At 54.3% G+C, this 24,300-nt stretch overlaps 1 protein-coding gene across 1 annotated transcript in view; it reads left to right on the forward strand.

The window, feature by feature from the left end:
• Positions 1-369: 369 nt before the first annotated feature.
• Runx3 (runt related transcription factor 3) overlaps positions 370-24,300 on the forward strand; it is a 55,984-nt gene continuing 32,053 nt past the window's right edge. The window contains exon 1 of the mRNA XM_012516114.2: positions 370-861. Within this exon, the coding sequence (XP_012371568.1) occupies positions 804-861 (58 nt within the window). The 5' untranslated portion in view covers positions 370-803. The remainder of the gene's footprint in view (positions 862-24,300) is intronic.

Raw genomic sequence — 24,300 nt, forward strand, 5'->3', positions numbered from 1 at the left:
GCCCACAAATAAAAACCATCACCTTTTTCTTCCCCCCTCTCTTTCTTTCTTCATCGACTTTTTTTTTTTTTTTTTTTTTTTCCAAAAAAGAGAGAGAGGCAGCCACAAGATCTTCTAAGAGGCCGTGACATCACAGCCCAGGTGACTGCGGCCCAGCCAATGGGTCCAGGCCGCGAGCTGGCTTCTTGCATCCTGTGAGCTGAGGTTGGGTTGACACTGGGAAGGCCTGGTCCCTCGACCACAGAACCACAAGACCAGGCCCTCAGCCGCCTCCAGGGCCCTGCTCAGGAGCTGGTTGGCTCCCGCTGGTCCCCACCCCCGGCCACCCTCGCACCCACTGCAGCCTGGGCTCGGTGGAGGGTGAGTCTCATTCATTCATTCCCGCGACGCGGGTGCGGTGCGGGCCTCCCTGCACTGCCGCAGCCGCCAGCTCCTCCACCCTGGCTGCCGAGAGCCCTTCTGCCATCTAATGATACACTCTGCGTATGCTGCTGTTGAAAATTTGTGGCTAGACATTCCTGTGGGACCGGGAATCCGAATTCTTGGGTACAAACAGAAACTTACTTTCCTTGGGGATTTTTTTTACTCGCTCACTCACACACTCTCGCGTTCTTTCCTTTTTTTCTTTTTCGTAGCAGTAGGGGGGGAAAGGACAAAACAAAAAACAAACAAAAACCAACACCCCCACCCATTCACTTCTAATTTCTAAAGTAGCTAGAAAAAAAAAAAAAAAACAGCCAACCAAGGCCATCCAATCCAACCTCCTCCCAAGGGCCGAATTCTCGCCTTCCTCAGCGTGGGCCATGGCTTCGAACAGCGTCTTCGATTCCTTTCCGACCTACTCGCCGACCTTCATCCGTGGTGAGTAACAATTGCCCAGGGCCCTGGGCTGGCCTTTTCGGGTGGGGAGCTGTGGCCAGGCCTCCACCACGTCGCTCCACTGCCCGCCCCGACTGGCCTCAAGCTCACAGTCTGGTTACCTAAATCTGATGGCCGCGGACAGCCTGCGGGGGGAAGGAGGGTTGGTGGCCTCCGCGGTCTCCCGATGTGGAACATTGCTGTGGGACCTCACCCTCCACTGGTGGGAACAGTGTGTGACAGGGCAGCAGATACCGTAAGACCTCAGGGCCAGACCTCGGAGGGTCTCAAGGTGGGAAGGACAGGGGAGGTGCAGTTTCCTATGCCACAAATGGGTCTTCCTCCCGTGCCCTGAAACCTCAGTGTCCAGTTGGCCAGAACTTGGACCCGTGGCCCAGGCAGGGGCCAACACGGGCTGGCCAGATTCTAGAAGCTGCTGGAGGCAGGAGAGGGCCCGGGGCTGGGCCTTAGATTGTGGCCCTTGTTTTCCATGTAATCTCTGGGGACAAAGGAAGCTGAAGGAGGTGGAGGGCCACAGGCTTTGGGGAGAACTGGGGCTGCCCTGAGGCTGTATCTGCCTGGAAAGTGCATTGACCAGACTGATCTGGGGAAAAGAAAGCATTTCTGGACATCTTCTGCCTCTCTTCATGCTCTGGAGACATCCAGAGCTCTGGGCTGTGTCCCTGAGCAAGGATGAAGTCCGGGATACCCCTCTTGGGACTTCTGGTTGACACGTTCCACTCTCTGTGTGACCCTTAGGACTTGCCCTGCATTCAAACACCCAACTTGCTGCCTTCCTCCTGCCTTACAGAAGCCCAGATGGGACGCTGGCACCTGACCTTAGGGGTCCCCAAGTCCCTGAGCTTGGGTCCCACAGCTCGGTGGCTACTTTGCTGAGTGATGTTAGGCAAGTTATTTAACCTCCCTGTGCTCCCATCGGAGTCCCCGCCGGCTGTGGCATTCACTGTCTGAGGCTGAGACTCTGTCCGGAGGACTCTGCATGGGGGGCAGTGGCTCTGGAATACTCAAGGGACCAGTTCTCTAGAACAGGGTCTGAGTGCAACTAGACCTCCAGGGTTTGGGGGTGGTCCTGTCTCTTGGACCACCAATTGGAGCCAAGATGGTCATCTGAGGTGCAGAAGTCAGTCCGATTGTCTATCTGTCTTTCTGTGCATCTGCCTGGCTGGCTGCTACCTAGCAGGGACTCAGCAAGTGCCTGGGTGGCTGGCTGGGGGGGCCCAGGCACATTTGGGTGCTTGTGAACAGAGGCTCGTCTGGGAGTGGGCCATCCTTCTCCTTGGGGAGGCTGAGACAGGCTGTGTGCTCAGACCAGAGGAGTGTGGGGAGAAGCGCCTGTGCCCCCCGCAGCAGGACGCTCGTGCCAAACCTGGCCGTGGCTGGTGACAATCAGCAGCCCAGGTTGGTTGCCAAGCACTGCGCTGGGGCTCCTTCCTTACTGGGGGCTCCTTCCTCCAAGCGGCTGCTATTAGAACGGGTGCCCTTTGTAGTCCTAAAAGCTAATTAAAGGCAGTTCTGTGGCAAGAAAATAAGAGTTTATAAAAACCATTTGCTGGGCCTTTGTAATCTGTATTTCTTCCTCCGTGAGCAAGATGGAGAAATGTAGGGCTTAAAACAATGGAACCTAGGGAGACAGGGCTAAAACACCAGCCTGCCCAGGATGGGTTCCTGATGTAGAGCTGAGGAGGTGGCAGCTGACGGCAAGAAGGAAGCCGAAAAGCCGGGACACACACACACACACACACACACACACACACACACACACACACACACACAGAGGCAGCTCTTGTCCGGTGTGTGCCGGGGCAGAGTGGGCTGATCTTTTGGCGACATAGTGGCCTGGGCCCTGGGGCCCAGTGATTCCCTGGGGAAGCTCTGCCCAGGCTGGGTGGGGGCTCTGTCTCCCAAATCCTGTCCCCAGAACCTCCAGTTGCCCATGCTGTCCCATAGAGGCCCAGTCTCTGGGTGCTCACTATGGGGTTCTGACTCCATGCTGCCCTATAGACACGGCCATTAACCTGTGTGTAGCCACCAACCTTACCGGAGTCTCAAGGAGCTCATGGGTGCCATCTCAGATGACTTTTTTTTTTTTTTTTTTTTTTTTTTTTTTTGGTACTGGGGATAGAACTCAGGACCTTGTGCTTGATAGGCAGGCGCTTAAGCTGCTGAGCTATCTCCCCAGCCCCTCAGATGACATTTTTGTTTGTTTGTTTGTTTGTTTTGTTTTGTTTTTGGTGGAACTGGGGATTGAACTCAGGCCTTTGCACTTGCCAGGCAAGCACTTATTCTACTGAGCTATCTCCCCAGCCCCTCAGATGACATTTTTAAAGGCATCAACCCAAATCCAAAGGACTAGGAACAAAACTGAATCTCTGGCAACACAATTATCCAGCTAAAAAGGCAAGTCTACAGGGAGGTGACCATTGCCTCTGTGGGAAGTGACAGCAGCAAGACCTCTAAGGAAATGAGGAAACCAATATTTCAGGATAATCTGTGAAGACCTGAGACCAAGAAATATGTACGATTTCCACTGCTGACACAAACATGGTGGAAAAAAGGGCTACATTTCAGTTAAAGGTTGGTGAGAGGAAAAACGTCATTATTTCCAGCCCATGTTCATGGACCCCCTAAAGGCTTGGCAGGTCAACAGTTCCGGGTCTGCTGTGTTCTCGTGCTCTTACTCAGGGCTCTAGCACCGTTGGCTTTTAACGTAAAGGGGGAGGCCCTCCCTGTGTCCCCCACAGCCACCTCTTCCTCCCTCCTGCCTCCTGTAAATGCTGCCCCACCCCAGGCCCGGACCAAGGTGTGACAAGCCAGTGGGGCCCAAAACCACTGTCCTGAGAGCTGTTAAACCCTGCGTTCCCGACGATGCCCACCTCAGGCTGTGGAACTGCATTCTCTTAGGTTTGGGTCTGGGCACCAGGCTATGGTGCCCACGTTCTGTGTGACTCCATTCAAGTCACCTGGCTTCTCTGGATCAGCTGGTAAGAAGGCCTTGATATATAAGGGATTGGATGTTCCTAGAGGTGGCCCAGCCCTACATGCCAAGGAGCCTGTGGGAGCCTGGGATGGGCCTTTCCCAAGCTGGTCCTCGCCAGACAGGGGCTCCCTACTTCACTGTGGAGGTCAGAGGCTTAGGAAGAGCCCAGAGGGGTCATTTGCTTCCCACTCCGCAGCAGAGGGAGGAGGACAAGGAGATGGGGGAGGCGAGGTTTAACCCAGAGCCACACAGGCTAGCACGGCCCAGGAAAGGGGTGGAAGGAGGGAACAAGGGGCCACCAGGCCTCTGAGGAGAACAAGCGGATTCAGTCTTCCTATTTGACAAACAGGGAAGCCAAGACCTTTGTGGCTGTGACTCATTTGGGAGCATATCCTTTCCTCTTCCTGGGCTCAGTTTCCCCACTTGTCAATCATGGACAATGGCCCTGGAGGCAAAGCTTTCCTCCTGTGTATCGATTTTGGTGATTCCACAAAAGGTTAGGCTTGGGCTCTGGAAGCAGATGCTGTCAGTTCAAGCCCCAAGTCTGCCCTTTCCTACCTCACCTGAGGCAAGTCACCTCACAGCTCTGTGCCTCAGTTTACTCATCTGTAAGCAACCATGGTTACCTCAAACAGATGGGGTTATTGACAGAACTCTGTGAGCAGGGTGCCTGGCAGCAAGCAACCGCCCAACGAGCACTTTCCTCCTTTTAATTGGCAAGGGCCCAGCCTTGGGCTGGAGTGCAGGTCAGGGAGACAGGTCAGGAGGGTGGTCCTGGAGCTCGCAGTCTGGAAGGGCGAGAGATGGGAGGACTCCCACCTGTGGAGAGGTGTTCTGAGTGAGTCAGAGAGGGGGACTGGCCCAGGCCTCTGTGGGCTTCTATATCTCTGGGGTGGGTCCCTAGCACGGGCACTGAACTTGGGCTACCTCAGCGTCTTCCTAGAGCAAAAGAGGGGGGATGATGTCACCAAGGAGAAGACAGGACATGTGAGCTGGGGTTGTGGCATTTGAACTGAGTCTGAAAGGTTAAGGAGATGTCAGAGAAGGAGCAGAGTGCCTGGGCCACCACGAGCCGGCTCTGCCCCATCCCAGAAAGCAGGCAGGTAGTGTAGGTGGGGACCCAGGGGCCTGGGGGTAAGCAGTGGAGACCCTCTCTGCAGAGGTTGGGTTTGGCCAGCAGCCCTGCCTCAAAGACACCACCAAGAAATGGAACATGGACACTCAGGCATGCAGCACACTGTGTAGACCCAGTGGATATGAGTAGGTCCAGCCAAGATGGTCTGACCTGGACGTCGCTGGACAGACAGGGAGGAAGCTGCTCAGATCATAGAGGTCAGATCCCATGTCTAGGCTGTGGCCAACAACAGGGGACTCGCTGGAGTTTAGCCCCAACCCAAGTCTCAGGAAGCCCTGAGATGGCTGGTGGCCCTGAGTGTGAGCCCCAGAGCCCCTCCTCCCCAGGAAGCCCAAGGAAGGGATTGATCGCCAGCCATGCTGTGCCCTCTATGGTGCTTGCCTGGCGCCACGTTGGCCAGGCCTCTTTGACGGCGGCTTCTGAGGCCGCCCTGCTCACACCCATCTCCTCAGACCACCCGGCCTGTCCAAAGTGCCTGGAAGGGCATCCCTGGGAGCCCCCCATGGCCTGCAGGGTCTGGACGGACTTGAGCCAGCCGCACACAGCAGGACTGTGTGTCTGGGCCTCACCGCACCCACTACGGCAGCCCCAGCCTCCAGCCGGCCCGCTGGCCATATAGAGGGCCCATTGACACCTCAGTCTTGAGGTGGCCGCATCAAAGCTGAGGCCTGCTAGGTTCCCTGAGGGGCGGGGGGTGGGGGGGGCATGCTGGAGACAGATTTGCAGGGCCTGAGATCCTGATCTTCCAGAATTCTCTGAGAAGCAGGAAAAAAGCAAGGGCTACTGGGAGGAAACTCCAGGCTCCTGAGGGTGGGGAGATGTGAGGTCCTGTAGGGCAGCAGGGACAGCACCTCATCCTTCTCCAGTCTCCAAGGCAGCTCATCTGCAGGCCTTCCTCAAGTCTGCCACCCATTGGCAGGCTGGGGGTGTCTCATCTAGTCTTCAACGTGAGCTCCAAACCTTCTCTGGGAGTCTTCCTTTTGGCCACTGCAGCCTTCAGCAGCTCTGTCCTTTGAGCTCCCAGGCCCAAGACTCAGAAAGTCATTCCCACCCCAGGAGGGAAGGAAGAAAAGGAAGGAGGAAAATGGAACAGCAACAGCCCCTTGTGGGTCCGGAGCCTGTGCCCAGGCACTGGCCTTGGAGCAGCGCCTCCTGGAGGAAGCCCCTGATATACACGGGTGGAAGTGAAGGGCGGTGTGGGGCTGGCAAAGACTGGCCTTGCCTGCCAAGCCTCAAGAACACTGAGCCAATCAAGGGCAACAACGAAGCTGGGAGGCTTAGGGGCCCCTCTTCATGTCATGGACGGGGAAACTGAGGTCCAAAGAGGATGTGGTCTCCAGGAAGGTCAAGTTCCTAGCCAGGAAACTTTTTCCCACCCAGGGACCAAGCATGCACCTTGCACAAAGCTGAGGGCTCAGACGGCCCTGGGCTGAAGCTATCTGGAGCCGGAGACCTGCGTGCTAACTGGCCTCTTTGGGTCAATTTCCTTCTCTGAGTGGAGCCAGAAATGCTGCCCTCACAGGGTGGCTGTGAAGGGTGAATGTGCCCTGTCCCAGCCCTGCATGGGTCATCGGGAGCCCAGCAAGGGCTCCTTGTTTGCAGGGCTCCACAGCCAACACCACTGTGTCCACCTTTCTCAGGACTGTCCCTGGTTTTCTCAGCTGAGCAAGGGACTTGAAATTTGACTGTCAGGCCTTTTGCCATAGCTCTCAGGGATGAAGGTGGAAAAGAGGCTCTTTGGTGAAAGGCAACTGAAAAGGCAGCTATCAGGAAGTCAGCCTGCATCAGGCCATGTCCTTCTCTTGCTGGGTGGCCTTAGGAAGAGTGTCTCCCTCTCTATACTCACCATTCTCCTCTGTGCTATTGGGGAAAACTGACACTAACTACCTTGAGGCAGGTTTAATGAGCAAATTGATGTTATGTGCTTGAAACAGGGCCTGGCAAACCAGAGGCTCTCCATAAATGCCAGAAACAATTACTATTCAATATTCTCTCTCCTCTCTGAGCTGGATGGGAAGGTGGGAAGCTTGGGCTCTCTTCCAAAAGCCCAGCTTCCTGGCTGTTCTTCTGAGGACTCCTGCCCCTTCTCATGAGCCTTTGGGGTGCCCTGTCCCTCCACCTGTTACACTTCACTTATAAGGTGTCCAAAAGGTGCTCCTGAGAGCAGGAACAAGTTCACAGTGACACTCAGCATTTCTTGCTACATGGACAGAAAGAATTATGAGTACAAGGACATTAGATGGATGGATGGATGGATGGATGGATGGATGGATGGATGGGTGGATGGATGGATAGATAGATGGATGGTTGGATGAGTAGATGAGTGGAAGGATGGATAGATGGTTGGATAGACAGATGGATGGGTGGGTGGATGGGTGGGTGGATGGATGGATGTGTGGATGAGTAGATGGATGCATGGATGGATGGATGGATGGATGGATGGATGGATGGATGGACAGATGGACGGATAGACAGACAGACAGACAGACAGACATAGATAAGTGGATGAGTAGATGGATGCATGGATGGATGGATGGATGGATGGACGGACGGACGGACGGACGGACGGACAGACAGACAGACAGACAGACAGACAGACAGACAGATAAGTGGATGAGTGGATGGATGCATGGATGGATGGATGGATGCACAGATGGGTAGATGGATGGGTGGATGGATGGAGGGGTGGATGGATGAACAGACAGACAGGCTAAGGTCTGCTCAGCCCATGAGGTTCCCATCTTCTCCCCTCACTTCCCCTTTACTGTCTGGTTTTTCTTTGAAACGCTTGGCAGGATGAGCCTGAGCGCTCCTGGCCAATCGGAGCAGGCAGCTTGAAGGTTCAGGTTCCTCTTTGGGGTTTTCTTTCAAGTCTGGGAAAAGTGTTTTTGGCAAAAGGTTCAGAGTTACATGTGAGCGGAAAGGGCAGACTCAAGTAACTTACGATTTTCAGAGTGGCCAGCCCCCCAAAAAAACATCCATCCATTCTTCACAGCCCAGTGTGGTGGTGGATGCCTGTAACCCTAGCACTTGGGAAGCTGAAGCAGGAGGATCTTAGGTATGACCTCAGTCAAAGCTACATGCGGAGTTCTTGTCTCAAACTAAAACAGTGCTATTCTTCATGTGACTCGGGGACTCAGTTTCCACTGTGAGTGCTTGGCCCTTGAGGGGGACAGCACAGCTCCCAGTCTCTGTCAGTGTAGGTGCCTTCCTGTCATGCATCCCATGTACCCTGTCTGCTCACCCTGGCCAAGAGGAGAGGACCAAGGAGGCAGAAGGTGGTCAGCGAGGGATGCACAAAGAAGAAGGTGGGGTGAGAAAGACCCAGAAGGAGATGAAGGGTCCATTTGACCACACTCCTGCTCCTAAGCCCAAATCCTGACTGCCACTGTCTGAAGACCAGCACCCCAGCCCTAAGGGCTAACCCCATACTCCCCTCCAGGTCTTCCCCAGGGAGCCTGGGCTTGCCGGACCACCTTCCCCAAGGGGGGAAGGAAGCCACCTCTGTCAACAAGGCCACCTTAGAAGGCAGGAAACTAAAGTGCCAGCCGAGCTAAGCCCCATGCACAGTGCCATTGTGTAGGGAGGCTCTGTTGGACCTTCTCCTGCTGGTTGTGTGTACTCTATACTCTTCAAGCCAAATGGGGATTACGAATTGATTTAGGAGGAAGCTTTCTGGTTGTTTCAAAGAAAGAGGAAGAGGCAGCCCCACCTTCCCAGGAGCCTGCTGGGCTCCACAGGAGGCCTTCAGCAGCCCCTTCCCTCAGCATCCCACCTCTTCTGTGCTTCTCCCCGCAGTACTGTTCCTGGTTCCTCAGGCTGTGGAGCCAGGTTTACTCCCAGTCTCTGCAGACCCTGCATATAGCAGGTTCTCAGGAAATGCGGTGGCCTGAGGCATGGCCCTAACTCAGTGACAGTGTCCCTAGAAAGCCAAGGCCCCCTTCCTTAGACTTTCTCATAGTCTGGATGGACTTGCCAGGGGGTGCGGCCATGCTGGTACGGCCCATTCATTCAGTGTGCATTTACTGAGCAGCTACTGTGTGCAAGCACTGTTCCAGCACTAGGCCTACAGGAGTGAACACAACAGACAACTCTGCTGTATGCTGGCAACACAACTTTCAGTATACACATAGAGAAACTGAGGCCCAGAGGGGAGATAGCGCTTGCCTAAACCCCCAGTCAGGGAATCTACTCGAAGCACCAGGCTCCCAAGAGCCAGCCCAGATGTCAGTCCACAGTGGGGTCTCGGGGCCCTCACCCCTGGCCTAGATCCTCCCACCCCCACAGGAGCCTGCTGCGATTTCCCTAACTGCTCCCATCCTAGCTTAACGGGGCATCAGCACCTCCACTGTGGAGATAAACAGCCTGCAGCCTCGGGGTGCTCCTGTGAGCACTGCAAGGAAAACCAAGGAGGACAAAAGGAATGAGGAAGGGAGAAGGACAGGAACCAGAACCAGGGCTACCGCTGGCTTCCTGAGCACTAGGCTCCGTGGAGGGTCTTCTGCAAGCATGACTCCTCTCACTCTGTCTCTACAGTTATCCACGTAGTATGGGCTAGGGTTATTACCCCATTTTACAGCTGAGGAAACTGAGGCTCAGCAAAGGAAAGTGACTCACCTGAGGTCCTGTGACAAGTAACTGGTGAGGCCCAGATTCGTGCCAGGGTCTTCTGTCTGCCATCGAAGCCAGCCCATTAAATTCTCCTTCCTACCTGAAACATGGTTCCTCTTCCTGTAGCCCTAGGTGAGTGATATGTATCCTTCTCTGCATCGCCAGGTCTTTCTCAAATGCTTTCAGAGGCCTCCCTGGGGGCGAGGGGGGGGCAGATCTGGAAGGGAGCCACATTGCCGCAGACAAAGAGAAGGCCAGGGAAAGGACTGTGTGAAGAGGGTTCCAAGGAGATGATGGTTTGCGCAACCCCTGGAGGAGATGAGGGGGTAGAAGCTGGAAGGAAAGTGGCCAGGGCTGGGGTTGGACATGGCTTCTGTGCAGGAGGAGTCCAGGCTGGGTCGGAGGCAGCAGTAGGGCAGGCCAAGCAGCCCCACGTGCACAGGTGGCTCTTTGAAACAGGCCAGGGGACAGACGCTAGTGTGCACGGGGAACGCAGGCCAGCACCTGCTTTCCTGCCCTGCTTTGATTTCCCTCAGCTCACCAGCTGCGGGGCCAGGCCGGCTCGCTCTCAGGCCCCCCGGGTGCACCATGGGTCCGTGGTCTGAGCGTACAAGCGCAGAGAGAACAAGATGCAAGGCATCCCTGGCTTCCCGCGCCCAGTGCAGCCTATGTGGCTTCCAGGGCTTGGGGCACACGCGAAACACAGGACCCGCAGGCAGAAATCATTAAGAATTTGAGGGTAGGAACTACAGAACATTAAGCCAAGCCAGGAGTTCTTCCACGAAAGGGACCCTGTGGGACTCCCGCGAAGCCTGCCCGGCCTAGACCGGGGGTGGGGCTGAGCCTGGAAATCACAGAACCCCTGCATGTCCCACTTGGCGCTGCCTTCCTCTGGGCTGGACAAGCTTCGCATATTCATGGTAAACATACTAATAAAAAAATAAAATAAAATGCCCTGGGTGAAATCAGACCCTGAAGGTTCTAGAATCAGTAAGAAGACCATCAGGGAAAATAGGAATCCGAGCCCCACCCTGTGGGCACTCAGGGTGTGGGACACCTGAGGGATCTAGGAAATGTAAAAATAAGCGCGGTAATCTCAACAACCAGAGAAAACCACTATCACTTGGTGTGTTTCCTTCCCGTCTGTTTTTCTCCTGTGTCTTGTTTTCGCCTCTGTGCTGCTTCCTCTGTGCGTGCGCGGCTGTACAGGGACACAACCAAGAACATTTTTAAGAACGTTAAAAGGGGTTGGGAGCGCAGCTAGCAGTGAAGGGCTCGAGGCTCTGGGTTCTGCGCCCAGCGCATGCGCAAATGCGTGAACGCACGCACGTACCTGTGAGGCTACGTGTAGGCGGGGTCTGGCGCAGTGCCGTCCAAGAGGACTTGCTGTCGTGGGAGAATGTTGCGTGTCCCTGCCGCCGCCACCACCCGCCTGTGTGACCACCAGCTGGCTGTGAATATCGAACACTGCATGTGTGGCTTAGGACACATGGCATGCGCCTGTAATCCTAGCAATTCTGCGGGGACACCGAGACAGGAGACTCACAAATCCGAGCCCCGCCTGGGTAACTCAGCGACACTGTGTCCAAGTAAAAAAGGGCCCAAGATGCAGCTTGCTGCGAAGGTCCCAGGTTAAATCCCCAGTACTAAGGGGAAAAAAGAAAGAGAAAAGAATACGGCTAAGGGCAATGGAGGAACTAATTCTTTAGTACAGGATCTCACTACACAGCTCGGACTCATAGTGATCCTCCTGATTTCAGCCTTCCCAGCGCTGGGATTACAGGCACGCACTCCCATACCCAGTGTCAGTGGCTGGCTCAGCACACCTCGCACATGTGGTGCCAGGAATCGAACCCCAGTCCTTGAGCTTGCCTAAATAGGCGCTTGCTCCACTGAGCTTTCACTGGCCCTGGAAAAACTAAATTTTTAATCTTATTTCATTTAAAATATTTTAATTTAAATAGCTACATGTAGCAATGGCTGCTGTGTCAGACCATGCAGCTCCAAAAGAGCATATGCCAACTGTTTACTGATTTCTCTCTTGGGATATGACTATGGATTTTTCATTTTTCAAATCAAAACAATTAAAATGTTTTATACATAACAAGCCCATGTTACCTCTGTAGACGGAAGAGAGCTGCTACAGCTTTTAAATTTTTAACATGTAGGAGAGTATAGTAAACACACACACATAATCTTTCAATATTTTAAAAGCATGTCATAGGGCAAAATTGAGCCTGATAGAATGGGATCTGTGTTTATTTTTCCTATCAATGTACAGGAGAAAAAAAGAATGGGTTTAGAATCAGAAGCCGTCGGTTTGTCTCCCAGAACTGCGCCTGGCTGGCTGTGTGGCCACGTAGACCCTGCCAATCTCTGTTTCCTCCTCTGTGAGCTGGGCTGACTTCCCCAGTCCGCTGTGGGGCCCGAGTCAGACAGTGAAAGGGAGTGAGGAGGGGCCCATGTCACTCATAGCTCTTGTTCTAGCCCCCAATTCCTAGAAACCAGGAAACAGGCGGCGTCTTCCCCTTGTGCTCAGGCTCGAGCAGAGATAAAGGGGCCTGGAGGCTGTGGGGCTGTGACAGGTGGCCTGAGTCCATTGTGTGCTGATAAATGGGTGCCTGGAAGGCTTTCCTAAACTGCAGCCCGTGTTGGGATAAGCTACTCAAGCTAAGTCAAGACAAAGACACTAGGGCGCTAGGAAACTGTCTTCACAAGGACCCAGGAAATTTTATGAGATTTAAAAAGGAAACTTTGCTGGTACCTGAACACAAAAGGGGAAAATACGTACTTGAAATTAAGAAATGTATGACTGATTGATTGTCTGGGAAATATAAATCATGATGACCCCATTTGTAAATAGTTATACTATTAACTGACAGCTTGCAACATGACAGGAAGAATCGAGGGCTTTTCATGTCTTTGCTCAGCGTCCCTGCAACCCTCTAATATTGATGCTATTGTGAAGCACATTTTATAGACAAAGACGCCTAGAAAAGCTAAGCTACCTGCCCAAGATCACCCAGCCAGTGTTCATCGCAGGCTTCCTGCAGATAGAACCCGCATCCCTCCCCACAGTATGGCCACTCTGAGTTAATCAAGCTTTTCCCAAGTGGAAGGGCCTCGCTCAGCCTCTGCTGGCTGGCTGCTTTCCTGGGAAGGGCTGGAGGTGCTTCCCTGAGCCTGGTTCTTGCATTCTCCAGCTGCTTCTGGGAAGGTTGAACAGGCCCTGCACCAACTAGCTGAATGAGGCTGCCCTTCTGCGGCCTTTGGTGTCCTGGCCTGAGAAATAGGCCGGAGGTCACTGAGGTTCTGTGAGAGGGGAGGCTGCAGACCCCGTGCATGTGTCCACGGAAGGCATTTCAGGTGTGGCAGCGCACTCCTTTGTGAGGGCAGAGCATAGGTGGAGAAACCGAGGCACAGAGGCACCTGGCCAAAGATAGGCTCAGAGGGCAGCGCGGGGAGCCCCCCAGAATCCCACACTGGGGACAGAGTCTGGTTCTGCCCAAAGCTCCCAGGAGCCTCAGTGAGGAAAGGCGGAGGAGGGGTTTTAGCTCCTCCTCCACAGGGTGCTGGGGGCCAGTGAAATCCCAGACCAGGAACCACACTAGGACCTGGGCCTTATCTGCCTTGTACACCTAAGTGAGACAGAAAAGATCTGTGACCACCGGCAGTGGCGAGTCAGCGAACCCCAGATTCTGATGTTTGCTCTGCCCCCTACTTAGGGGCAGGGAGGGAATTGAATCCATTTGGACTCAGTTTCCCCTGAGAGGTGGAGGAGGAAGTAGTGACTGTGTCTCCGGTGGCTAGAAAATGAGCCAGGCCAGCAGGGGAAGCAGCACACTGACCCGGAGCCTGGCTCCCCCCGCCCATCAGGGCGCTCAGTGTGCAGGACCTCCTGGGCCCCTGGGAGCAGCCTGCACACCCCGCGCCTCCAAGGCAGTCTCGTCACCTTCACCCTGGTGATAATATTTTGGGTGCTACCATCTTTTATGTTTTTCTGTATTTTCCAGCTTTTTTCATTGTGCTCATATTATTTGCATCATGGATGGGGGAATAGGGGACTCAATTAATGTTATTTATTAAACTATTGTTTAAACAGACAATAAATAAGAGCAGGCCAGACAGCATTGACTCCCCACGAGCCCTCGCTTGGCTTCCAACTGCCTGGAGGCCCTCACAGCCTTTGGGCCTTGTGCCACCCTCCTCCACTGCAACCCTGTCCCTCTCCCTCCCACTCACCTCCCCATCTGCAACCCCCTAACCTTCAGGTGAGGCCAGCATTGGTCAAGGGGCTCCTAGGAGGAAAAGTGACTCGCCATCAGCTCTGTCACCCTAGCAACCAGAGCCTGTCACTCCCACTTGGCCCCCTGCCCTGTGTGCCCCGATGTACAGGTCCACACACACAGCCGCACACAAGCGCTTCAGAGGCTGGACCCACTGCAGCGGGACCCTGCCTGGGCCACATGGGACACCGGCAGGGGTGGTCCGGGTGGGGGGGTGCTGCTTTGCCACCACCCAGGCTAGGTCCTATCCCCCTCCTCCCCCTGCCAAGAAATCTCTTCCCAGGGTTGCGGACTCCTGTTACTGCCCCCTGAGCACTGAGACAATAGGACAGTAGTGCTCCAGCGGAAGCTAAGAGGGAACAGAGAGAAAGCCAGCCCTGGTCAGACAGCTGGGCATCTTCAGGTTCCTCACCCTCCCCAGTAGCCACGAGCCCCTCCAGCTGCAGCAGTCTGAGCTACTGAGGACAGAGAAGCCGTGGGGAAAGAGGATGCAAATAACAAGGGCCCCCAGGGGCCTGGGTTAACCCCCTGAACTCATTTCAGGCCTCTTCTTCCTGTAGGGTTAGTTAAAAAATAGCCTGTCATTCTCCAGGGCCTGGTGAGCCAGCCTGCATCTGGGGCAGGTAGGCCCCTCCCAGGTCAGCTCTGGGGCCCAGACCTGCCGGCTCTGTCCCCTAAGGACCAGGCTTGGCCGCCTGTGGTCGGGTGGCCGTCTGGCAGGGTTCTTCTCCCTTTGACTCAGTGCTGAGTGCCACCGTGCATGGTACTCAGAGCCTCTGTAAGCCCAGGAAGCTGACATTCAACTAGCTGCTGCCCTATGCCCAGGGCAGGTTAGACGGGAGTCACGCTTCCAGGGTGCACATGGGGCACAGTGGAGGTAGGAACTTCTGCCCAGCCTTGGGCCAAGCCTGTCCTTGCCTCCAGGTGAGGCAGGGACAGAGGCCCAGTAGGCAACAAGCAGAAGGTAGAGTGGGGCAGCACCTCTGCTGCCTACCGCAAGGCGGATCCAAAGGTTCCTGGCAGCTTCAGCAGCCTACTGGTGTGACCCTACGTGGCAGGAAAGTCGGCCCCTCTCCCAGCGCAGGCAGCTTAAGGGTAGGTCCAAGATGCTCTATGCCCCTGGCCACACCGTTCAGCTTCTTGGACACTCAGTGCCAAGCTGCAGGACAGCTGTCCCTACCACCAAGGGTCCCTGTGACGATACACAGATACCGGGGTCTGGCAAGGGTCAAGCTCAGGTACTAGGAGGTGTGCGCAGGCCCAGGGTCGTATGCAGCTTCAGTTGTGGTGCCGTCCATGGCTGTTTCCGTAGGAACTGAGCATTTGGGATGGAAACAGGGAGCCGTAGACCATAACACAGACATGTGGCCAGATGATAGGCGTTTTCAGCCATGGCCACAACCAAGGGGCTGTGGGTGTGGATGGACGCCACCACACTGGCTTCCAAGGCTGCTTGTGAGGGTGGGGGTGGGGCTGGGACTGGGGCGGGAGCCAGGCCGGACTGAGGCATTCAGGACCTAATAGCGCCCCAACTGGGCTCAGTGGTCCGGGTTCTGGCCCCAGAATTCATCCTCAGGGAGCAGTAGGGACACGGAGCCAGTCAAAGGTGCTCCCAGTATGGTCTTTAACATAACAATCCCAGTAACACCCTCAACAGTGACAGCACTGGCAGACCCAAGGGAACACCATGGTGGTCCTGCCTGGGGGGCCCTGGGCACCCACCCCACCCCTGGCTTCACATCCGCTGCCCCCAGGGAGGGGACTCAGGGACACCGGGGAACACACACAGTATGTGAGCTACTATCAAAGGCAGGTTCCAAAGCCTGTGCTGTATACGTTCCCTACCGTATGAAAGGAAGGAGGACAGGGGAGCTATACATTGAGTGGGAAGACCAGAAGCCAGGAACAGAAACACTGACAATTGTTCTGGGTGGTAGGACGAGGGGTGGTTTTAATTTTCTTCTTCATAATTTCATTATTTTTCAATTTTTCTTTAATGAATGTGTATTATTTTCATACTCAGAAAAATATGTGTTTTAAGAGCTGAGGGAGTAGAGATGGCTCTTCCTCTTCGGTGGACTCTCACCCAGATCCCGGAGTGCGAAAGTCATTCGTTGTTTTATTTTTCATTCAGTTATTCATTTTGTAATGCATCTGAACCACTATCCCCAAACCAGGTCTGCCACAGTCTGGGGGGACTCAGGATCAGCAGCAAGCCCCTTACAGTTCATCCAGACAAGGGTCTGTGCAAGGGGAGAACCCGGGGGCATGTCATCAGAGATAGTCTCACAAAAAGGGTTAGTTAGGAGAAGGCTTTGGTATATGAGTAGGAGTTTGGTAGGTAGGGAATGGGTTAGACCCACTTAGGAAAGACACTGAGGGCTTACAGAGGGAGGATCCATTGCGTGAGGGAGGAGCGGTGAGATCCAATGGGAACTTCTAGAGCTTGGCTCTTCAAAGGGTGTGGGGTTGTCTGGCTCTGCCTCTCTGTGGTCATGTGACAGAGCAAGTTACTAAACTTCCTGGGCCTCATTTTGCCTATCTGGAAAATGGGCTAATAGCTTCACTGAGATTCTATAAGAACTAAGTGAAGCACTCAGGATCACATAGAAAGGGATGCTGCTTTCTTTCGTCAAGGCCTTGTGTTTACCCGTTGTGCTGCAGGCATCCAGTAGCCAGGGACGGCTTTCAAGCTAGAATCAATGTGGGTACGTTCCTTAGTTAGCTCTACTCCTGTGGTAGACACTCACGGTGCCCCCAGTTAGTCTGTAACCAGGGACTGTTTTAGGTACTGGGGTTGGCCTTACCAGATAAACTGCAGAACGGCTAAATTGTCTGATTTTCAGATAAATCATGAATAACTCAAGATAACTGTCTGCTAGAACTGTTCACTGGCTGCCTGAAGTTTACGTGTTCTGTGATTCTGTTTGTTAAGTCTGACGGCCCTGCCTGGGAATGTGATATCAACCAAACAAGAACTCTCCACCTTCCCGGAGCAGACCGTCCATGCGGGGAAAGGGGTAGCTTTGAAGGAAAGGATTATTTTTCAAGAGACAAAGTGCTAGAGAGATGGAAACCCGAGTCAAGAGGTCTAGTAGGTCCTCCCTGCTGCTGTCATGGAGCATGCCCTGAGGCTGCCAGACTTCCTTGCCTCCCTGCCGCTCCATGGCCATCAGGCCAAGCCTACCTCTTGCTGCCCTTCCCGGCCTTCTGCTTGGCTGCCCATCTACTGCCCCTTCCACTTGGGAGGGCCTTAGTTCTCCTCTCAAAATCCTCAACCTTCATCACATCTGCAAAGTCTTTTCTGCCATATAAGGTGATGTATTCAGAGGTTAGGGTGTGGACGCTATGGGGGTCCTTATTCTGCCAGGGCACTCGGAGGAGCCCTCTCAGACACAGCAGGGACCTGAATAGGTGGGGACTTAGCCATGCAGAGAGAATGAGAAGGACCTTCCAGGCCAAAGGAATGGCGTGAGCAAAGGCCCTGTGGGTGGGGACAAATTGCATCTTGGAGGTCTGTGTGGCTGGGGTGAGGTGAAGGAAGGGAACAACAGAACATAGGGACAGAGATCAGAAGGAGGCAGCTCGTGTCCTCCCCTGCCCCATGGAGGCTAATCAGAAAGGGACAACCAGCGATGCCCATTCTTGCCTTCAATGGTCCCCAGCCCTCCCCAACCCAGACCACCGGCTTCACATGTTAGTGGAAAGCTCAGGCACAGGGACAAAAGGGAAGAAGGTTTTTCAGAGTATAGATGGGCACACTGTCCCCTCCCACAGCCCAGCTTTTACCAACTTCAAAGTCTGAACTCTTCTTAGAAGTATCTCTGGGCAAGCCGGATGTGGTGGCATATGCCTATGACCCCAGCACTCAGGAGGCTGAGACAGGAGAATCACCATGAGTTCAAGACCAGCCTCTGCTACACAGTGAGTTCAAAGCCAGACTGAATTTCATTGTGAGTCCTTATCTCAAAAAACAAAAACAAGCAATGAAAAAAGAAGTACCACCAACTGAGGAGAAACATCCCCTGCAGTGTGAGGGATTCAGGTTAGATGTTTGAAAGAACTTCCTGTGTGCAGGCAAGAAAACTGTCAGTTAAGGTTGGTGACACTTCAGGGTCCAAGTCCTGACTGAGAGTCAAGGAAGGCAGGGGCCTCCAGGACCTCACCCTCAGGGGCTCCCAGGGTGACCTGGAAGAGTGGCCCTGGACTCCCCCTGACCAAGGACCGTCTGTTGAATGTTCCCACAGGAGGGGGCTGAACACAAGGGGCCTCCCCGCTATGACCAGCGGTCACTCTGACATCTAAGGCTCTGATTCTAGGGAGCTAATGTCCTAGGTCAAGGACCTCATGACTGTGCGGCTCAGGGAGATGACTTGCGTGTTGAGCCTCAGTTTCCCTAATATAAGTGGGGATGATCCTAAAATTGAGCCCTGGCACAGGAGGATGAAAGGTGTCCCAGGGTAGACAGTGCTCTGGTGCGAGAACGGTGACGGGATTAACTGGGCTAGGCGTCCCGGAGCCTCCCTTTGGTGACCCTTTCTCCAGCAGGCTGACATTTGCTGGCTGTGGGATTCCGAGTCTCCACACCCCCGCCAGCCGCCGTGCCCCCGACGCCCTGGCCTCCCCCACGTGCTGGGTGGTACGCCTGCCCCACGACCACATGAAAAGCCGTTCCCCCGGGGTGTCCCCACACCTGGGAAAACCGGCAGCCTGCCCGGCGCTGGCCCCGCCCCGTGGCTGGAACACCGGGCAAGATCAATGCCGCCCGGCCGGGCTCCCAGGGCGGCCACCTTGTTCCAATCAGGGCCGGGCGCCTTCCGCTCCCTCGCTCGCTCGCTGGCTCGCTCGGGACCCCCGCCCAGCCCCTGCGCGGCTGCCCACGCGTCCAGCCCTGTGACCTCCCCTGCACGGTGCCCAGAGCCCGACTGTGTGGGGCTCAGGCCTCTGAGCTCCCTCCACTCGCTTTCCCTAGGCGCAAGAGACGCTATGTAAATTTTCTCTCCTGGCTTTCAAGGCTGATGTGGGGTAAGAAGACATCAGAAGTAGAAAAGAAACCAGGGATGCTGGCCCTGCGGGCGGAGGAGGGACAAAAGCGAATCCGGAGCGGCACTGTCCCACTGTTCCCTCTTCCCTGCTGGGTTGGAGGCTCAGCTCTATGTCACTGCCTTCCCGCCGCCTGACTGCCCTGGCTGGGGTGTTAGCGCGCTCTCTCTCTCTCTCTCTCTCTCTCTCTCTCTCTCTCTCTCTCTCTCTCTCTCTCTCTCTTTCTTCCCCCCCTCTGCTGCACCCAGTCCCATGTCACCCCTTTATCACCATCTGTTTTCAAAGCACAGTCCCAAGACACTGCCACATAGACGTATATTCCTTGCCTCGTTTGTCTTCTGATTTCCCTGCCTGCAAGCAGAGGGCCGCGAGCTTTGTGGCCATCCTGTCCCTTGTGGATCCGTGGTCCAGCACACAGCGGAAGCTCAGGAATGTTTGCCGAAGGCGGGCATCCAGTGCTGGCTCCTCATGTCTGTTTCCGAGTTCTCGGTCTCCTTTCCAGTCCCGCCTTCCCACCTGAGCACCAAGCTCCCTAAGGCAGAGGTGGGATAGGGGCAGCCCAGGCCTCGAGGAGCTAAAGGAGCCTCAAGTCACTAAGCCCATCTCTAACCCACTGGGGCTCAGAGCCAGCCCCTGTCCCATCCCTAGCCTCAGGACATTCAGTGGGTCTACCGGTAGCCCCTTGGGGCAGCCAAATGCACAGGTGACCGGAGTCAATGTTTTGCTAGCAAGGGACTCAGGCCAGTAGTAGCATACAAAGAGCCTCTCCCTGGGAGCAGGCCTGCAGGGCAGCAGCCCGCCTGTGGCCTTTGGCCCCTGGAGTTCACTGTAGACTTGGAGGTGGCAGCCCTGTCCCGCCCCCTGGAGTCTGTGCATGGTGTGAACTTAGACAAGTTTCTCATCTTTTTCCACCTTAGTTTTCCTCCTGCATAATGGGAGATGATGGCCAGACCTGATACACAGGAGGCAGCTCTGCGGAGTTAAGTGAAGTAGTGTGTGACATATGGGCGAGGCTGCCACATGCAGCTGGGCACAATTTCAGTATCAGTGGAACTTGGTTCACACCAGCTCTGCCCCTTCCCAGCTGGGCTCTGGAGACCCCAAGAACCTGGGTCCTTCTCCTGCGCAGCTGGTGACAGGTGCCCCAAGTGTGGGGAGAGGGGCAGCGACAGTGCTCAGTGGGGCTGAAAACCAGGCCTTGCTCCTAGGTGGGGGCCACTGTGCTGAGGACCCCGATGAGGTCCCTGGGTGATTTGGCCGATTGCCATCTGAGAGACAGAACAAGTCGGTGATTTGACCAAGAATTAGCATACTCCAAGCTTTGTGTACAATTTGTGCAACTCTACACAAATTTAAGCATTTTTGCCTATGTTCTTTTGAGAACTTTGGTGAGCTGAGAGGCTTTTTTATTTTTTATCTTTTACTCCCCCAGCCCCCCAACCAGGGATTGAACTCAGGCCCTTGTGCTTGCCAGGGAAGCGCTTATTCCACAGAGCTATCTCCCTGGCCCTTATCTTTTACTTTAAACTATTTTATTGCAAAATACAAGAGTGGAAAAAAGTACAAAACATGAATATCATTTAAAAAATAGTAAAACAATAACAACAAAAACTAGATACCCACATACTCACCACCTGGCTTTGGAAAATAAAGCCCTGCTGGGACCCCTGGCTCCCCCTAGTGTCCCCTCCCCAACTGCATCCCTTGTTGGGGGAGTACTTCCCTCGATTTTGCATGAACCCTGCTTTTGCTGGGCTGTGCACCTCTTGTAGTCAATGTCATTTTCTACTGGTAAGAGCAGAAAGGTGAGAGAAAGCTGAGAGACAGCGCTGGGGACATGAGCTCTCCAAGCTGTGGAAGGAGCTGGAATGCAGGCAGGAGCACGGAGGGGGATCTGTTTGTCGCAGTTCACAGATCAGGAACCTGAAGCTTGAAGAGGCTTTGAGTCCCACAATTTCAGGTTGGAAGGCAGAGCGGGTCCACCCTCAGCCAGTTGGGTTAGAAGAGGACCTTCAGGGTTACCCTCCCATCCATCCAAGCAATGCTTCCCAGAGCTGACCCTGCCATAGGCACCCCTATCTGGTCTAGCTCCTGCCCCAAATGACACGTGAGCCCCTAATATAATATGCTGGTCTGGACTTGACTACCTCCTGAGACGGGGGCTCTCTACCTCCAGGCGCTGTCACGTTCTATTTTTGGCTGGCTTTCAGTAGTTCTCTTTCTTGTACTGAGCCCAACACCTACCAGCCCCGGCTCCTTCCTCAGCACCCATGTGGTCCCTGCCACCAGGGAGCTCCTCAGACATCCACAAGTGAAACTCTTCCCACACCCACCCCAGACCTGCTCTTCTTCAAGACAAGTTCCCAGTTGCCTCAACAGCTCATCATGTGACACAGTTTCAATATTCTTCCCAGGCTGAGGTCCCTCCGGGCATCACATGGGCTTTAACAGAGGGCTCCCAGCCTGACTCCGCCTCCACGACGCGGTCTGCCTGTGACTGCTCCTGTTTCTGAGTGCCCCCTGCATCTGGGAGCCCTTTATCCACTTTAAGCAGCAAACATTTTCCCCATTTTGCAGGTGCGAGAACAAAGGGAAAGGAGGGGACATGTAATGCCCAGGCCCTCCCGGTCTCAACCCAAACCCAGACTCTGGGCACCAGGCAAATGCTCTTTGGGGGACCTTGGCTGCCATCCTCCAGTTATAGCCACTTGTTTGCCTGCAGGAGGGCAGGCACCCCCTCACCCCACAGGGCATTGGGGTGATGTTAAAACTTAAATACTAGAGAAAGTTCTGGAAGCCCAGGCAAGCTAGGCATACAGGAAGTCTGTGACTTAGAAGTGTGGAGAAGCAGAAACGTCCATGGGCAAGGTCCAGCCTTCGCAGAGGTCCGAGCCCAGATTCGACACCTGGCTCAATGTGCGTAGATCTGTCCATGCCAGTCCACTGTCTGTATACCCTCGCCACAGAGCCCTGCCTGCGTGTGTCTATACAGCTCTCAGTTCGTGCATCTACACTAATGTGTCTCTGTGTGCTGATATGGCTCTCTCAGCTTATTTCAGTGCTTCGGCACCCACAGTCCTGTGAGCTGTATGGGGCCAGCTTCCATAACAATGTGCACCACCATGAGGGTTTCTCGCCATATGTGTATACCCGCTGGCAGTGAATGTGAGAGTGTGCCTGAGAGCATGTGTGCTGAGTGTGCTCTGGAGGGTCTGTGCACACGCACACACCCACATGCCCAGGATCTAGTGGATCTCATCCTAGCTTCCACCTCACATAGTGAACATCAAATCTCAACCAATATATGCGGGGGATGTTCAAGCCCTAGGGAAGGATCTTGCTTAGCTGCCAAGGACCCTGCATGGTGACTTTTTATTTTATTTATTTATTTATTTATTTATTTATTTATTTATTTTTGAGATAAGGGGTTGTTCTGTAGTCCGGGTTGGCTTTGAACTCACTCCTATGTAGCCCAGGCAGGCCTTGAACTCTCAGTGATCCTCCTACCTTAGCCTGCCTAGTGCTGGGATTACAGGCGTGTGCTACCGCACTGGCTTTGCTTCATAATGACTTCTAAGCCTGAGCAGTTAGGGCACCTTGAGCCACAGTAAACTGGTGGGGGTGGCAGGCCAAGGGAAAACTGGGGAGTGGACAGGAACCTTTGGGTGAGCCACATTCTTTGTCTTTTGCTGCTGGCATGAGTTTCTCATTAGCAAGAAAGTGACATTTGTCACCTGCATATCTGGCTGTGCTGAGAGGGTTCCATGAGCCCCACAGAATGCCCTGAAACTCGGGATGGGAAAGCAACCCCTCCCTGATCCTCAGTGGGTTAGAGATGAGCTTGGTGACCTGGAGTTGGGTCCAGTGCTACCGAGCACCTGAGCCACGTGGGCAAGCCCCTGACTCTTCCTGGGCCTCAGTTTCCCCAGTGGAGGTATGGGAATCTGAGCAGACCTATTGTCCATTACATATGAAATCCTAGAATTCTGCAGAAAGACAGAACTCCTAGAGTGAAGTCTACTCTCTGAGGGGGAGTCAAGGCCCTGAGAGGGCAGAGACTGACCAGGATCACCCAGCAAAGGTCAAACGAATGGCACTTGGAGATGGTACCAGGCCCAGGACTGGACGGCCCTTAAGGTCTTCCCAGGTCCAACTTTCTAGATGCACTGGGTACTTGGACTCCTTTGAGTTCATCAAGGTACAAAGTGCAACTGCTTCACAACTGACAAAGATTCCGGAAGAAAATGGACTTAAAAGAGTGTAAGAGACAAAAGAAAGGATTTCCAGATACTTAGAATGAAGGCGGTGGGTGGGACATGGGTCTCTAGCTACTTCCCTGGGCAGACTCAGACAGTGACATAGAGTGCCAATAAATTTACAAGTGATGCAAATGATTATAAAACCAAGACACACCCCCAGCCCGAGGGACACAGGCCCAGGTCCCCCTCCATTTACCATTGATTGCATGCGGCCCTGAGGCCCTTCACATCCCTAGCCTAGGTCGAGCTTTCTCCTGTTTGAGCCCGGAAGACCTGGCCTTGCATTGCCAACCCTGGAGCACAGGCAGCCTGGTGAGGACAGAATATCGCAGAGCACAGAGGGGCTAGGAGTTACTTAAGTTGAAATCTAGGCTTCCTCTCAGCACATGAACACTTCTCTGAGACTCAGTTTCCACCACTGCCCAGTTCAAAGGTTATTTTAAAGTTGTCCTCCACAAAGCGGGTACAATGTTCTCAGAAAATACTGCTCCCAGGCCTGGGCTCCTGGAGGGCACCCAGAGACGTGGTAACCAGGTGATGGTGGAGGAGCTCCAAGTGAAAATGCAGACCCTTTGTCCACAAGAACTGAGAATTTCAAGGCAGAAAGAGCAGAGTGTTAGGTCCTCAAGTTCAGGACCCTCATGAGGACTGGGACTGTGTCGCAGCAAGGGTCTCACATCCAGGAGGCTGGCCCTGCCTCAGCGATGGCTGGAGTGGCTCACAGCCTGCAGGTGGAAGGTTGAGGCCAGGACTGCAGCTGGGGTCACCACCTCGGGGCCCAGCCACTCTCGGTGGCTGTGGCTGTCGAGGTGGCATGAAAGACCAACTGTTCTCCACCTTGCTCTGCTCCGTTTTTATCTCATGCCATGCATACAGTACATAGTTGATTTCTTTCCGCAAAGGGCTGCGCTTTTTTCTTTTCCAAGGGCGACACTGGAAAGCCATGTGGCTTTTATTGCTGGCAGGAATGTGTGAGGCGGTCCTCCACTACCACATGAAACGCAGCCATAATCTTCCTCTGCAGAAGGCCAAAGCCCGCTCTCCTCCACACCATGAGCCTCTGAGATTCATTAAGGCTTCACAAGGACTGACAGTCATTAGGACCTTTTT

This window comes from Octodon degus, unplaced genomic scaffold (assembly GCF_000260255.1).
Source record: "Octodon degus isolate 3935 unplaced genomic scaffold, OctDeg1.0 scaffold00092, whole genome shotgun sequence".
Taxonomy (NCBI): Eukaryota; Metazoa; Chordata; class Mammalia; order Rodentia; family Octodontidae; genus Octodon; species Octodon degus.